This window comes from Seriola dumerili, unplaced genomic scaffold (genome assembly GCF_002260705.1).
Source record: "Seriola dumerili isolate Sdu_G_001 unplaced genomic scaffold, Sdu_1.0 BDQW01000716.1, whole genome shotgun sequence".
Lineage (NCBI taxonomy): Eukaryota > Metazoa > Chordata > Actinopteri > Carangiformes > Carangidae > Seriola > Seriola dumerili.
Window position 1 is genome coordinate 74,219 of NW_019174971.1, and position 16,932 is coordinate 91,150.

Here is a 16,932-nt window from a genome sequence, read left to right on the forward strand (position 1 = left end):
AGAGACAAAACATCTAGAATTATTTGCAAAAGGGGTGCAACCGTTGTCGGAGTTCAAATCTCTGAAACCACTTTACTGAAAGGTTTGTTTACTCTTCTAGTTAGCGACATTAAAGGAACAGTCGGACATTTTGAATAACGTGCTTGTTTGCCAGAATTAGGCCTGGGACGTAGTTTAGCTTAGTTTAGCACATAGACTGGAAACTTTGGGCAAAGCAAGATTAGCCATTTCCTCCTGTTTCCAGACTGTATGCTAAGCTAAGCTAATGACCCGATCGATTCCAAACTGCAGTTGTGCAAGTCTTCAGAAAAGAAGCGTCTTTCTCAAAACGCTGAACTGATCCTTTAAAAAGCGAAACTGAAGCGAAGAAACGTGCATGATTTTCATGTTCAAATCTTTGCAGTTGCACACCATGGAAGTCACCAATGTTTCTTGCAGCACCCGAGCAGTCATGTCGCTCAGTGTGAACACACGAGAGTCTGGATCAGTGGAGTGACGGCTAGGTTCAAACATCTGGATGTAGGAGACTTTGATGCCACCAAAATGAAACCCTGGAAGAGGCTTTTGTTGCTTGTGAAGGACACCAGTCTGTCATTATAAAACGGTACATGCAACTCTTTGTCTCACGCACTGTAGAACAGCGTTCACACGGTGTACGAAACACACACGAGACTCAGGCAAAAAATAACAGCTGGATACATTTCTGAATATCTATAAAAGAAGAGTGCTTGTTGTCACCACGTTTAGTGGCTGTTCAAGTGTTGATCTGGCAAAATGAACCAAGCACACCTCTGTTAGTTCAAATATTGGCACCACGTACAGTATATCTCACACACAAACACACTAACTGCATATCTCCTTGTAAAGCTTAAAAATGTCTCTCATTTTAAAATCTCTTAATTTTCAAAAAACTAGAGTTGAGAATAAAGGTTTATATTGTCCTTTTGTTAAGGTAGGAATACTCTGGGATGGTAGTTCTAGTGCAATACCGCTCGTGTGGAAAGCACGTGGCGCACTTCCGTTTTCTAAGACTTCTGCTGCCCAAATGAACATGATGTTCAAACCATGACTTCCTCCATGACTCAAATAAGGCTCAGGCTGCCTAAACCATCAGCCTCCGCCAATGCAAAACAACTCCAGCCATGTGACCTAACAGGGACATGTTGAGGGTGTTAGTAACCCTGTGCAGATACAACGTTCAATCAAACACCCCTTGAGTTTTCGGTGCTTCCTCATAAGAGAGAATTCAACAGGGTATGCAGGTGTGTCGTTACTCTGAGACACGAAGTGGTTGTACTTTGCAGGAAGCCATGGCATCAGAAGAAAGCAAAAAAGGGAAAAAAGCAAAAAAAAAAAAAAAAAAGCATGTAGTCCAGCCTGAGTGCTTCATTTGTTATCCCTAGAAGCAGCAGATGTGTATAGTGGTCCTTTATTCCCAAATGGCAGTGGTGTTTCAGAAGTCTCCTGTTCCTCAATAATTAAACTCCAGATTCTTCAGAGTTTCCTGGAGTACTATGGTCTTTAACGGGGAGCGAATATGTCAGTGTTAAAATCACTGGAAGCACCAGAGATTTCACTGGGTCTTCACAGAAACAGAAGTCTCAAAGGCTATTTCCCCATTGGTGCGTGTAAAAACCAAAAAAAAAAAACCCAAAAAAACAAAAAACTGTCCCCTGCTCCTCCACTGCAGAGCTGAAAGATCCTGAGCACCTCAGTCAGGTTTCTGTTTCCAGAGCGGCTTTTCATTTTACTCCCAACGTCCGTCGCCAGGAAACAGCTGGGTGTCCCAGAAATCGTCCACGGGTGTGTGTCTGTTGTGTGTGTGGTGTTTCCTGTGAGCACTGCAGTGTGTGGGTGCGGGGGAAAGTGTTTGTCAGTCCATCTCCAGGTCCATCAGTTTGTTGCGCGAGCGAGGAGTGTGTGTGGTGTTGCGGCAGCAGCACTGGGCGCAAACCAGACCCAGGACCAGAGAGAAGAGGCCCACACCTGCAGACAAGGTTAAAAGGTTAAAATGCAGCCTTACTCCTTCCACTGTGTTATTCCTGCCTCTACTGGTAACACTATAAGACTGTTTTTAGAACCTTAGGAACCTTACCTGCATTTTGACTGAAGGAATGACAGTCTAAATTTAGATCCTGGCTCCTTAAAGTCCCTGCTCTGGCTCTACCTCCTGATGGCTACTGGGTTGAATTTTGCAGGTGCTGAACGAGGACAAAAACAAACCTTGCGGCTGCTACGACTTCATCCACGCAGTAAAAAGGACTTAGTCGTGTTAGAAAGTGTATTCGGACGAGGGTTGTTTATTAACGGTAAAAACAAAGTTATGTTGTTTGCTTCCCAACTCGTTTAAAAGGAGAGACATTAGAAAGATACATAGCGAGAAAATGAGAGGAATAAAATATGCTTTGCTAATTAATTCACAACAGTTATGTAAACACTTTTAGGCATTGCTACTTTGCAGTCAGTTGTTCTGGACTTTGCAGTCTCTACCACTGCTCCCATCCACTACAACAGCAGAAAAAAAGAAGCCTTCATTCTTTTTTTTAATCTATCATCGGTCTAATTTGTCTAACCTTCTAGATGCAGTGAAAATGCAAACAGGAAGGTGTAAAAGGGACTTTTAGGGTGTTTGTACACCTGTAGTTTGGTTCGTTCCCAGCAGGCACCAGGCGTCAAAGTAACATCAGAAAGACAGAAGATTCAAACGACTCAAACAAATGGACAAATGTTAAATTTTGATTGGAAATGAAAATGGGGTTGACGTCAGTTGGTTAATTGACATTGTGATGTTTAGCAGACAGTTTTGCTCATCACTAGAATGTCTGTATTTTATACGTCAAGGTGGCGTTGGCATCAGACGTTTGGATTACTTTAACCTGCACCGAGGGAAACAATGATGCACTGTTGCATTTTAGTTCTGGTGTTGGTCCTGTTCACACTGACTGTTATATACTGACAGGTCCCTCACTGATTGGACAGTGAATGTCTTCCTGCATCATCAGGACCCATGTGGGAAAATCAGATTACAGTGACTGACAGCAGGTCAGTCTGTACTTCAGCGCCTCTTATGTATGTTTGTGATATCTAGTCACAAAGAGCTCAAAGAAATGACTGATTATAAGCGTTATAAGTGTTATTACTCGAGGCTGCAAATCTATCTCAGTTATTAATAATGACAAGCACGAGGTGTTATTACTGAGCGATGATCTCTGTGCCTTTTTATTGGACTTAATGAACTGTCAACGTACACAGAAGATGCACGCACAGCAGACCGCAGTTTTAACTGTGTCCATATATGTGCAAATATATTACCACGGTTATCAAATGATTTACCAAAAAAAAAAAAAAATGTTTATTTAGATCTATTATAAGATGGCTTCCTGAACACTTCATGAACAGCAGATGAATTCATGCTAAAACCAAATATGTATATCACAAAGTACAGGGGTTGGTCTGTTTGCTTCCAGTCCACAAAAGGACCGCACCAGATACTGCATGGAAGCCGACCGGTTTGTCAGGTCAGCACCAGATGAAAAGCTTTCTCACCGGCCCCAAATAAACTCTACTAACTGGGCAAACGCACCATTTAATTTTAACTGAAACAAACAGGTTCAGTGTGAAACCGTCCTCAGTTCCTGTGGCAGGATGTGGATGTTGAGGTCTGGAGCAGACAGTTATAGTTAAAGCTTTTAACTCCCTCTCACTAGAACTGCCTGTTGACCTGATCATTTGGTGAAAAAGGGCTATTAGAGGACTATCACTACTAATAAATACTCCAAAATCAACTCCTTACACTGCAGATGCCTATAAAATAAGATTTTCATTATTAATAGCAACTAGGAATGTCCCGCGGCCAGATACAAGATCAGCATCGGTGCCAATTAAAGCATATTTTATTGATTGTTTTTTGGCTATATTAAGCCTGATTAAATTCAGATTCTTGTCTTAGTTAAATCCACTGTGCCCTGGCAACGGCAGTGTCCTAAATAAGCATGTGCACAGCAGTGTCAGCTAGTGAAGTGCAGAGCAGCACAAAAGAGAGTAAATCTGGTCTATCAGCGAGCAGCGTCAGTGTCCACGCTGACAGCGAGCATCAGTGAGCCAAGTGAGCATTTTTATCCAGCTTCGCTGACATTCTGCAGGTGGGCCGCTCCTCTGAGCTGCTGCTGGATGCATTTAAACTACAACATTTGAGTTTTCTGGCGAACAAAAACAGGCTGTAATAGTTTGATATTCCCCATTTGAGCAGAAATAAACCAGATGTGGAGAAATTGTGACTTAAACTATTGTTTTCAAAATGGCTACAGATAATCAGCTACAGCATGTTCAGCACTAGAAGACACTCTACAGAGCTGCATAGGAAACCAGTGCAGGACAGATGTGATAGGTTCTCAGCTGTCAACCATATAAGTGATGAACCGTTTGGCAGATTCTCAATATTTAAAGACTTGGACAGAATCAGAGATCTAGATATTACTTCTGTGGGATGTCCTTAAACCTTAAATCCCTTAACACTAATCTAAACTAGATGAAATATAATGATATATACAATATAATGATTAAACAGAGAGGAGGCGCTTGAGGATGTATAATGATTACATTACCTAGTGAAGCTGCTGCACCATATAGGAGAGGTAACTGTAGGGAGTCCCACACTAGAGAAGAAGACAGAGACAAGATTTAGCAATTTCAAATGAATGTGCATGAATGTGGTGATAGTAACGTGCCGAGTGTAACGAGCTGCAGCATCAACTCCTCACCAGCAAACTGGACAGTGAGGAAGATTCGAGACGACGTCAGCTCTCCGGCTTGAGTCCAGGCTCCCGTCGAAGCCGACAGGTACCAGGGAGTGGCCACGCAGTAATACTCCCCGCTGTCACTGGAGACCACACAACACACACACACACACAGTCAGACACCGCAGTCCAGAGTTTGGTTGTTATATCAACGGTGCAGTGTGAATCTTCCAGCCCGCAGGGACAAGTGACCCACCACTGTTTACCCATGAATACACTCACCCGTCCTGAGTGCCAAAAATGTTCATCAGGTAGGTGTGTGTGTCTATGCGCTCTATTGAAATTTCGCTGGATGAGTTGCGGATCTCTGCCTTCACGATGCCAAAGCGGTCGACGCTGGCCACCTGGGTCGTTGTCTGTCCGCCGCGCAGCCTGGTGAAAAACCAACGCACCTCGTACGCCAGGTCATCTGAGAGAGACAGACAGAATTTATCAGAAAACATATATTATATGTATTTCATAAGTACCTTTAAAACCACAAAGTGTCAAGTTTTTTTTTCGGAGCGAGCAGTTTCAGTCTACTTCCACTCTTTGTGCTAAGCTAAGCTAAACGCAAGTATCTGATGATATTTAGATGCATATTATGCTACATTTAGACTAAACTACAAAGCTAGTTTGTGGCTACTGCATATGTGTCGTTTTCCATCCATTTCCAAAGCCAAAAACTAGTATAGCTAAACGCTGAGAGTGAAGTCAGACCTCAGCATCAGTGGCATCACTAAGGACACCTGCATCACTTGAAAGGGAACATTAAAAGACACATTTCCTCTTTGAAAGTCCCATGAAAAGGCATCATTACTTCCATGATTAGATGCATTTCTTGGTGAAACCACTGGGCCGTTAGTTATGGAGAAAAAGGCAGTCTTATTTAATGGAACGGGTAGAAAGGGCATGACTGTTTGTGTCAACTTCGTCGGTTGGACGGGGCTGACAGCAGCACTGAAGAGGCACAGATTGTCTAGGAAGCTGTAATTTTCCAGAAAGTGTCCAGTCCAGTCTTTAAGTAGCTTGCATTAGCTATTATTTACTTTACTTAACAGCCTGCCTGCATTTAGTAAAGTTAGTCTGTGGTAGATGTAGATGTATGAAACACTGTCGCAGCTCATACACAGTGGTCTATGGTGCAGAGTTACCTATTACTCTATGGAAATTGAGGGACTGTTATTTTTTTCATGTAAAATGCAGCCCTCATTTCACTGTGACGCCTACAGAACAAAAGAGGAAAACCAAAAACCAGGAGAATCTGTGCAAACCTACAGAACAACTCCATCATCACCACACACACTGATGTTTCTCCCACAGTAAGAGGGAAGATTAAAAAAAAAAAGACAGAGATGGACACGCGTCACAAAAAGGATAGTGATGACAAAGGAAAGAAAACAGGGACAAGAGAGAATTTGTGATAATAGATGTAATCTTTGGAAAGGGGGCGAGCGAGCTAATTATTTCCAAGAGAAAGACGTGTAGAGAGAGAGAGAGAGAGAGAGAGAGAGAGAGAGAGAGAGAGAGACAGGGACTGAGAGAGACAGACAGAGAAGCACAAACTAGTCATTAGTCTGTCAGGGAGAGAGGGACTATTAGCACTGTACCTCCTACACACACACACACACACACACACACACACACACACACACACAATAAAAACCCCATGGATCTTGGTCATCCTCTGTCATTTCAGAGACAAATAGAGGATACAGATGAAAAAATAAAGAACATTTGCGAATGACAACGCCGGAAATAAAAAATAAAAGGAAAAAAAAAAGACATGATGATGAAAAACAATTATGAGGAGAGAAAAAAAAAAAAAAGGCGAGATCGAGAGATGGAGAAACGAGGAGGAAGAAGGAGGAGAGCGGATGGAGCGAATATAATGAATAGAGAGACCGAGGAGAGGAGTGAACTCACCCAGAGCAGAGTAATGAATCACATCACTATTTCTCTCTCCCTCTCTTCTATAATGGTTTTAATATTCAAGTGCTACATCATTAAATATCAGTTGTAGTATGAGCAGCAGCAGTAATAACACTGGCCTCCGTTTCACTTTATGTCTCATGGTCCTAATATTGATAATTACCTGAAAACTTAGTCCGGTTGCCCCTCCATGTGACACTTAAGTTCAGGCTCTGGGGAAATATATCTTCACACTTACTGGCCTGTTTTTTTTATTAAGTTTTGCTGCAGATATTCACGCTCTTAATTTTTTTTTTTTTTTTTTTGGGTGATCTCTTACGCTTGCCTTTCATTAACACCTTCAACACAGGTCTTAAGGGCCCAGCTATCTTTAAAAATAATCTTTGCTTTTGCATGAAATCCGCTGTGATATTCACTTTATCACATTAACTTCAATTGGGTTATTAAAAAGATACTAGATAGTAGCAATTATGTAATGGTGCCACTGGTTCCAAATGACCTCGAACATACTGGATCTTTCTCTTCTGCACTTTCTTGTTACTTATTGGTCAAAATATACACCAATACCAATATATGTGCAATACGCTAATATTAGCAAATATACTGTATATGTCGGTTCAGCTTTTGGGTTAGGGTTTCTAAATATGGTCATATAAATACTAAATAGTTAATACTTACATAATTTTACAAAATTGTAGCTATTGTAATATAAAATGCAAAAACTGGCCCTTGTCAGTGTTAAAAAATAAGTTATAATATGTTATAAGTTGAATCTAATCTAAATGTTTTAAATTAAATAAGGGACAAGTTGAATATTTATTACAAAATAAATCCATCATAGCATACAATTTCTCATTTCCATTGTATATTCTATATGTGTGTGTATTTTTATGCAATACAATGTAAAAATGAGCATTTTACCATCAGTTTACAGTGTTACATCACTTATTACTGCATTTTACTGTCTTCTTCACTTGTTTCTTTTTTCTTTTTTTTTTTATTTCTTAAGTGTGCACTGAAAACACAATTATATTCTATACTCAGGAGAAAATAACAACAGAATCTTCAACAGATTTCACTTATGATTATTTCCATTTAATGCATGTATGTACTCTGCTATCCCTTTAAAGCGACATTGCAGATTCATTTTGACCAGCCCGTTTCGCCTTTCCACCAGGACACTAGGATTTCTCTCGAAAGTCTAAATCCGTCACTTGCTGTTAGTGGACAAGTGGACACACTGGACACCAGGGCGTAATTTTGGCAAATCAGCTCCACTGCTTCTCAATTAGTCAGGCAGAGTTGCTCTTCTCTGTTGGAGACGCTGATGTAGGCTGAGAAGTCGACTGGACCAACAGCGTACAGAAAAAAACTAAACAAAACAAAAAAGCCTAGTGCAGCTTTATAAGTATATATGTTTTTTAGAACATTAACTAAAATTCTATATTTTATATACAAGTTCAATAATTTTATATTTAGAACATAGTTTGTACATCATTACTGTTAGATCTAATTTCCTGGAACTGATAAATAATTCCACTTATTATTTGTAAAACAATATTTATCTTTTATTTAAAATTTAGGCAAAAATTATGAGAAGACGCTGCCATTTTTAACATAAACATGTCAAAGACACAAAAGATCCCTTCACACTCTGAATCTGACTGAACTGACAGTGATGGTGATGATGATGATGGTGGTGATGAAGATGCATCAGGACAGTGTAGAGAGGGGGCACCATTTTTATTGCACAAAGACAAGTAGCCCAGCGCTCCATCCAACCAGAGAGGAAGAAACAGGAGGTGACACTAAAGGAGTGGGGGGGTAGACTGACCAGACACACACACACGCACACACACGCACACACACACACACACACACACACACACACACACACACACACACACACACACACACACACACACACACACACACACACACACCCCTCCAGACTCGCTGACCAGAATCAACTGATGAGCAAAGTTCTGACAATGAGAGGAGGCTGATTTCACCATTAACCTCCCGAGGAAAGCCCACACGCTTCCTCACAGCAACATGAAGACTGTTATAAAACTATCTATATATAAAACTATCACTGTTTTTCAAGCACTACAGTCTAGAGCTGCAACGATTGATCAATTAGACGACTGCAACTTTTTAAAATAATCGATCAGTTTAATTTAAGCAGAATGCCAATTATCCGACCAGTTTTGATTCTCGAATGTGATTATCTGATCACATTACAGTGAACTGGCTATTGGAAATTATAATGGATCCTAATTTGATGTTTTATTGACCAAATGATTAAATGCTTAATGGATATAAGCTGTAAAAGCTGTTTTCTTCTCCACCATATTGTCCAAATATGAGGCTTTCCTCACAGTAAGTCTATTCTCCACTGAGACCCTCTGCATGGGCGGGGTGAAACAGAGCAAGGACCCATGTATTAGTCGGGGGTTCCCATCGGTGCAAGTTTCAGCTAAAGAAAAACAGGCTCTGCTCTTGTGTAAGATGAAGGATGGGTATGATAAGAATGATGGTCTCATGGGTGGTGGACTCAGGGTGACCTGATGTAAGAATCACGTCCTGAACTCACACCTGGTTCAAATGACAGATGGTATGGATCATACTGTGAAAGTTCAAAAGAAGGAATCGAGTGTATGACAATTATTTTTCATTACCGATCAGTCGGCTGATTATTCCTTCACACTATGAGATGTTGAAACGTGGTGAAAAAAAGCCCAGAGCCATAGGAGAGAATGTCTGATGTCTTTTTTTTTTCCTCCAAACCAAGAGTTCAAAACACAAAGATATTAAAAATGACAGAGCTACGGTGAAGAAAAGCAGAAATTTCTCACATTTGAGAGGCAAATGTTTCAGGAAATTTTGCTTGAAAAATGACTGAACTTGCTCTAGAACTCTAACATAATCTTTAACACGATCTCGACTTCAGTCCAACGGCACAAACAGGTTAATAATCACAACCACAATCTCAACTGTCTGTTATGAATATCCATCTGAGTTCACAGACTGACACCCTAGTTTAACTTTGACTTACTGTAACTGTGCACACGCTGTTTTTCCCCTGTCAGTATTTCAGGGGTGTTTACTCTTAGTTTTACCTCTAAATAAAGTGGATCACTTGGATAAACCGTTGATCTGTTTGCAACCTGTTTGATTGTCTGAAGCTGTAGTAAACCAAAGTTATCCTTTAATACAAAACTATTTTATTTCCTACACTGTGAGAGAGAAAGACATTCTCTGTTGTTGTTCTTTGTTGTTTTTTCTACTGAACATTTGTTCAGAGGAAAGCAAAAATAACTTACAGCATTGTAATGACATCACATTTAATTATATTTACTTGAACAGAGGTGTTTTGTGATGACAGGATGTATGACAACTATTTTAATCCTTTATATAATCACTATGACTTTATTCTTATATAATCACGTCATTTAAAAACTGCCTAGCTGACAGTGAAAGGATACTCTGGCGTTCTGATAACACCAGGTTAGTGTCTGACATTGCCTTTAATGATCAAAGACACATTTTGCATAATTCCACGGGACTGACGCATGAACTCTTGCTTGCTTGTTTCAGTGACGCCACCAATATTTGAGGAACGGAGCTATAATTAGAAAGCCTCTGCTTTCTCACAGTTAGCCTCCATCCTTTACTTTCTTTGTTCTTGACGGCGGAGCGGACGCAGAGCGAGGAGACCGACGGAGGGAGGGAAGGGGATTTGCAATACTTAGTGACTGAGGAGATTATTTTGTTTATCGCGCAGCCATAAATCAACAGCGAGAGGTGCTCAGCAATGTGAACGCATCTCAGGCTGTGTCTGTGGAGAGCACGTCGTATCACCAGAGACACCCCCACCCTTCCGTAATGGGAGGTGCTATAGGAGTATCTGATCCCCACCAGCAGGCTGACTCATAGTTTGTTGCCCACAGCTGTTCCTCTGCTGAATGCCCCCCCCCCCCAATATGGACCTTTCTAGCCCCCCCCCCCATGAACTCATGAACTCACTGACTCGCACCTAACAGTCACTTGATGAGCTATAGGCTCTGTGTACACTGCCTTGCTGCACAGCTGAGTGACCAGAACAAATAGAAAAGTGTGTATGCTCTGGGTGATCGAACTGAAAGACTGAAAGAAGTGTGGTCATGGACTTGTTTTTTTTTTATAATCACAAACCCATTCAAAGATGTTGGGAGACAAGTACACAACATGACCCCCAACATAAGGCCTCAGTACGCTTCAAACGAAATGCTTGTTGGATCGTAGCGTTTGAACTTCTCGTTTTAGCTCTCATTCATCCTTTGCCTATTCGTACAACTCATTGCATTGAGACTAGAAAAACACACAAAAGACACCGGGTCCTTGGACAGAGATTTGAGACGGAGTTGGACGCAGCCTCCGACGGCAGGCTTTTCACCCCGACTTTTAATGTGGCCTTTCAGATCAGATATAAACACTTCTGCCTTTGATTGTACTGAACCCTGGGTAACCACTTTCAAAACAACATGTTGCAGCCTGCGTAAACGGCCAGTGAAGTTCCTTCTTCTCGTGGTAATCGTGCATTATTGGTTTGCCTTTACTGGATAATTAAGACGCAGGCAGTATACATGTTGTCATATGGAGAAATAAACAAGTTATCAATGCACTGAAATTCTTAACTTTGCTGATGCTGAGAGCGAGGGATTGTTCGTTCCACTGGTGGTGGAAAGCATCTGTCTCTGGAGTAAATAAAGTGCATTTGTTGAGGACTATTTGCAGCAGTGGATTAACACACATTTGGCGCTCTAGTGATGGAAAATAAGGCGCATGTCATCCAGTGTAACGGAGCTTTATGGAGTTTTATACTGTTTTGTTGTTGACAATCAGAAAACTACAGACCATCACCAACCTCGTATATTAAGTTTTTAACAGTTATGGCTGTAACAGGAAAATCAGCTGTTTACTTTGGTGGTTGTAGTGAGCTGAGGAGTCAGCTGACAGACTAATTGATAACAACATCTGGCTTCACAACTAGCTTCATTACTAATAACAGTTGTAGGTGGTGCAGCAGCTTCAACAAGCAGGAGGGCAGGAGGGGAGGGGGCTGCACTCCGGTGATTGGATGGCAGAGGAGGAACTACAGTGCATCTCTAATAGAATATCTGGCTTCTGTCTGAGCTAATAAAACTAAAATGGCTGGCTGTGGAAATGAAGACAGTCTGATTGGATTTCTCTGGATTAATCCCTTGAGGAGAGTCCAAGGCGTAAAACTGCCTAAAACACACACACACACACACACACACACACACACACACACACACACACACACACACACACACACACACACACACACACACACACAAAAGACTGACAATTACCACCAGTGCTACTAATGAAACTGTGTGTGTGTTCTCTGCTCCATAAAGCAGGACAGCGCTGGTAGAGAGGAATACTAAACACTATAAAAACACTATTTAGTCGCACAGAAACAAAGCCACTGGGATGCAAAGTTTCCCTTGTTACACGCTGCATGCTTAATGAGACCTTTAGTAAATGAATATACATTTTTCTTGATATTTGCCATGTTTTACTTGCGGACGCCTTCTGAATACATGACTGATTGAGTTACACCGAAACATGTTTAATTAGGCCAGATTCTACTGATTCTCAGTAGAGTTCAAATGTGGTTTCAATCTTTTTCAGTGTGCCATTAATCTAACTAGTTATCTCTTATTAATCTAATACTACAGTCTCACAATCCCAAGTTTGCAACAGTCCTACAAAATGAACATTTTCATTCCCATTTTGGTTTTAATTCTCAGTAGCATGAGGCAATTCACTGACACTGCTTCATGTACAAACTAGATTTTGCTACTAATGCTAAGACGGGTCATTTATGTCGACCGACACTTCAAACTAATTATTTTAGAGATACATTTTACAACCTTTTATCAAACTGAATCAAATGCATTTCTAATCCAACACTGCAAACGGAATATGGAGTAATTTAAACATCTGACTTCCATCTCTTTTTGAGTTATAAACTGATATAAACTATTTTTGATTCTTTCATATTTTTCCATAACAACTATTAATGTATGTTTAATAATGTATAGATGTCCCGTGTACTTGTGTGTGTATTAACAGACCCCAGGAAGACTAGCAGCGGTACCAGGGGAAGATAATGATAGTAGAAGTATAACTCATTTTTATGAATGAGTTGTTCATGTAGACTGCCTTGTGGGTTTCTACAAAGGTTTAAACCCTTGAAATTAAAGCCATTAAAGGAATTAAATTGTAGGTTAATGGTGAATTTAAGTTATGAACTTGGATCCTTGCAACTTCTAACATTCCTGAAGAGTTTCTCCAGTTGAACGTCCCCATTGACTTCCACATGAACAGGAGACGCCCCCTGTGTGCGGCCATGATGTTTTAATCTTTTCACGTTGAAAACTTGAGTTAAAAGCTGCAGTCTGATCATCCTAAAATCAACCATTTCTGCGGACCCCTTTAAAGCTGCGTCTCTACTCCCGTTCCTGTTTAACTGAAGACCTAATGGAGTGAAAATGATGGCGCTGCTCTGCTGTTCAGGTCTGTCTGCTCAACATTTTCAATGTGTGTGTTTACTGTCAAACCGTCCTTTCCTCTCCCCTTCCACTCAGTTTCCTGCTTTTATACCCTTCAACTGTTTCTCTCTTTATGTTTGGTTGTCAACTGTGCGCTCTACTTTTTCCACTACACTGTAAACACCCAGACTGAGACACTGTTTTATGTTCGCAGTCAGGACAGCTTCTAAACACCTTCTGAACACCTGAAAAGACGTTGCAGTCATCGAGAGGCAAGTGAATATAAGAAATGATTTTCCTGATGCTAAATGAATAAATAACTTGTGAATAACCCTTCCCTGAAACTTTTATCTGAATGTTTTTTCATGCATATCAGTACTTTTGGAACTATAACTCAAATATGGGATTCAATTTGATCAACTCTATCACTTCAGTTTCATTTGGCATCCAATTTAGACTAAGTTTGCACCAATATGGGCTTCTTAACAAAATATTAGCAACAAATTTGCATTTCTAAGCCTTCATAAAACCTTCACTCAAGCACTAGCTTTATTTAAGACGTTTTATGAACTGGACACTGGTGGCTCCATTTAAAAGTCTGAGCATCAAAGAAAAACCGGCTCAATTTCGGCCTCGCCTTAAGTTTCGTCCTTGTTGATACAGAAGAAACTGGATGAAACTGGTGAAAACTGGATAAGAATGATCGCTTACCATTATTTGCAAATCATGTGATGTCACAGCAGAAAAAGGAACAGTACATGCCACACATTCAAAAAGCTTTGGACTCAAATTCAGCTGCAACTGTGTCAAATTATTCCATATTTCATTGGGTTTTATAGTTATGTACCTACTAAAGCAATAAAAGTTAGTGGAGACACCTTCAGACACATTTATCAGTTTGTCCTGATGGAGGCTATGAGGTTATTAAAACTGTTTTTGAGACCTGGTGTGTGGTTAACAGTTTGTAACCAGGGTGGGTAGAGTTTTTGGTGGAAATAGATGTCATGACTGGCTGGTAGCTGGGAAAATCCTGATGTACTGTGCAATTTGTTCCGGTTTATGATTACACTAACTAAAATTTCATTGGGATCTGGCTGGTACATTTTGATGAAAGTGGAAATTTTGGGTTTGATAAAGCTGCAACAAATAAGTTCAGGGGATGTCACCGGCTGTTGAATGAACTCAGGTGACGTTTTGCTGTTATTGGTTCACCAGAAACAGTTAATGGAGCGAGAATCATTTAGCCTTTCTGTCATCCGCTCTCATCACCTCCCCACTTCACATTCTTCACTGCCCATCCTCTCTTCATCCCTCTCTCCCTTCCTCTCTTCCTCCCTCTCTCACCACTTTGTTAGAATTCACTCTCCCTTTTCTCTCCTCCTCGTCTCTCTTTTTAGGAAACACTGCACGCTGTTCTTGAGCCACTCTTCTTCCATTTACTGCCTCTTCTATTCACTCTCTCCCACTCTTGCTCACTTTAACAATCTGGTTCAGCTCCCTCCACTTTTTCCCCCATTCACTCCCACCTTCTCTCCATCTCGCCGACTATTCTTTCTCTACCTCATTCTGTCTCCCCGGCTGGCTAACGGAGCGTGAGATTGGCTAATTAACGGCTGCCTGTCGGCCTTGCAAAGACAGCTGGGTAATTTGGCGAGTGTGGAGGGGAGGGCGGGAGGAGAGAGTGAGGAGGAAACAAGGAGTAGAGGAGCCAAAAGAGGAGAGAAGGACATATTGTCACATTTACGTCATAGTTATTTTAAAATATGTTTTACGTTGCCAGGTGTTACTCACCTGTTCCTCTGAGCATTTGAAAGAGCTACTGTGCCCCTTATTAAAATGTGTGAATGTTATTCACTCGTCAGCCATGAAGGAATGGCTGAAAACAGCAAGGATCCTGGGACGTGATGCGATGCGTTACGAGATCAAAAGGCTGTAACTAAAGTGCAGACCACATCTGATTCTCAGAGTTTTGATGCACATGTGAATATGAGCCCATCTGTAGTTAAGTGTCATATCTAGGGTTAAGAGTAAAACCTATTAAAAGGTACGCCTAACATATGGAATTGTAGCACAAATCCAGTTATATATAAATACATGTTTTTTGAATAATGAGATAAAATGTGAATTGTTGTTATCAGCTCTGTAATTATCTATGCAGCATTTTACAGGATTTACACATTTATATGATCATATGAGCTCCTGTGCTGAACACAATCTGAACAAAAAAAAAAAAAAACTTTCATCCAGAACTGTATTTCTCGCTGCAGTTCTCTGAAAAAACTGAGATTTCTGTCTGACAAATGGAGGCTCCAGTGCTCCACCAATAGAGCCCTGTGGGAGGAGCGCTGGATTTTAGGGAACTGGCACTGGGAATTGAGATCCAACAAATTAAGCAGGAATTCTTGCCAAAACCGACTCTCCTTTATTGAGAAAAGCACCTGAAGCTTTTCAGCATGTGTGCAGTTGTCTTCCCTGTGTGTTCACACGCTTAAAGACAACACATGCCCACCTATCACATAGAGGATTTTTCTCAACTATTCTAAATATGAAACAACAGCAACAGTTGAAAACACAGCAAGAAACAGCATACAGGCTATTTGAAATCAGTGTGTGTGTCACTGGTTAAAAGGTTTGATCCTTTAACACCATTATAGAGATAAAATCATCCTGATCGACATCTGACAATCGTGGCTGTTCAGCATCAGCCTCATTGTTCTCTACTCCTGTTTGGCTGATTTCTTCTTTGGAGGCTAAAGAGAAAAACAGCGTGTATGTGTATGTACGCGGGCGTGTGATCGAGTGAAGAACAAAGCTTTATTTTCTCCCAGGAGAAGCAAAGTGGTGTGCTGTTATTTTAACAAAAGAATTTCAGAAAAGAGAAAAAAAAAAACAACAAAAAAACCCAGCAATGTGTTGTGTTGAAAAAAAACCCCAAACTGTCAGAGTTTCGGTGGCAGTGCTTCAAAAGAGAGAAAAATATCTCTAATGGTGATGTCATCTCCACTACCGCTGATCTCAAGCATGCGGCGTCTCACTAGCACACACATCCATGACTGCAATAACATGCCAGTCATTCCAGTGGTAATGGATGCTCTGTGTGTGTCTGCGCGCAGCAGCACGTTCAAGTAACACACCAAAGTGAAACACAACACAAAAATAGCAACGCATACATCCCTTCTATAAATGTTTCAATTTGGTAAATGATTAAAACTAACCGAGAACAGTGATCCAGCTAACATACACCACAGAGGATGGTTCTGAAAAATCAACTCTAAATGTGACTCTAATGACAACAACACCAGAGAATCCAGTGATCACAAACTGAGGGAGAATAAACCTGAGATGCTGCACATCTCAAATCCACATTCAATTCTGGCTTCAGTCTCGTCACTGGTGGGAAAGTGATGAAAGAAGTGACTACAACCGAAACCTTAAAGCGAAATGAATGCTACAAATCATATCTGAACCTCTCTCAGGCGCGGGTGCCTACACACACGCACGCACACACACACACACACACACACACACACACACACACACACACACTCTCTCTCTGTCACACTACATAGGGGTTCTGGCACACAGCTACAAGCAGCTGCTGCCTGGGGGGGTTGCAATGTACGAAACTGCAAAGTGCAACTTCAACATAAACACGATTG

The 16,932-nt window shown here is 40.9% G+C and overlaps 1 protein-coding gene across 1 annotated transcript in view; it reads right to left on the bottom strand.

Annotated features, from left to right (window-relative positions):
- Window positions 1–1,626: 1,626 nt before the first annotated feature.
- ptgfrn (prostaglandin F2 receptor inhibitor) overlaps window positions 1,627–16,932 on the bottom strand; it is a 57,184-nt gene continuing 41,878 nt past the window's right edge. The window contains exons 12-15 of the mRNA XM_022765514.1: window positions 5,019–5,205; window positions 4,761–4,879; window positions 4,605–4,655; window positions 1,627–1,986 (exon numbers count right to left, since the gene is read on the bottom strand). Coding sequence (XP_022621235.1) covers window positions 1,874–1,986; window positions 4,605–4,655; window positions 4,761–4,879; window positions 5,019–5,205 — 470 coding nt within the window. The 3' untranslated portion in view covers window positions 1,627–1,873. The remainder of the gene's footprint in view (window positions 1,987–4,604; window positions 4,656–4,760; window positions 4,880–5,018; window positions 5,206–16,932) is intronic.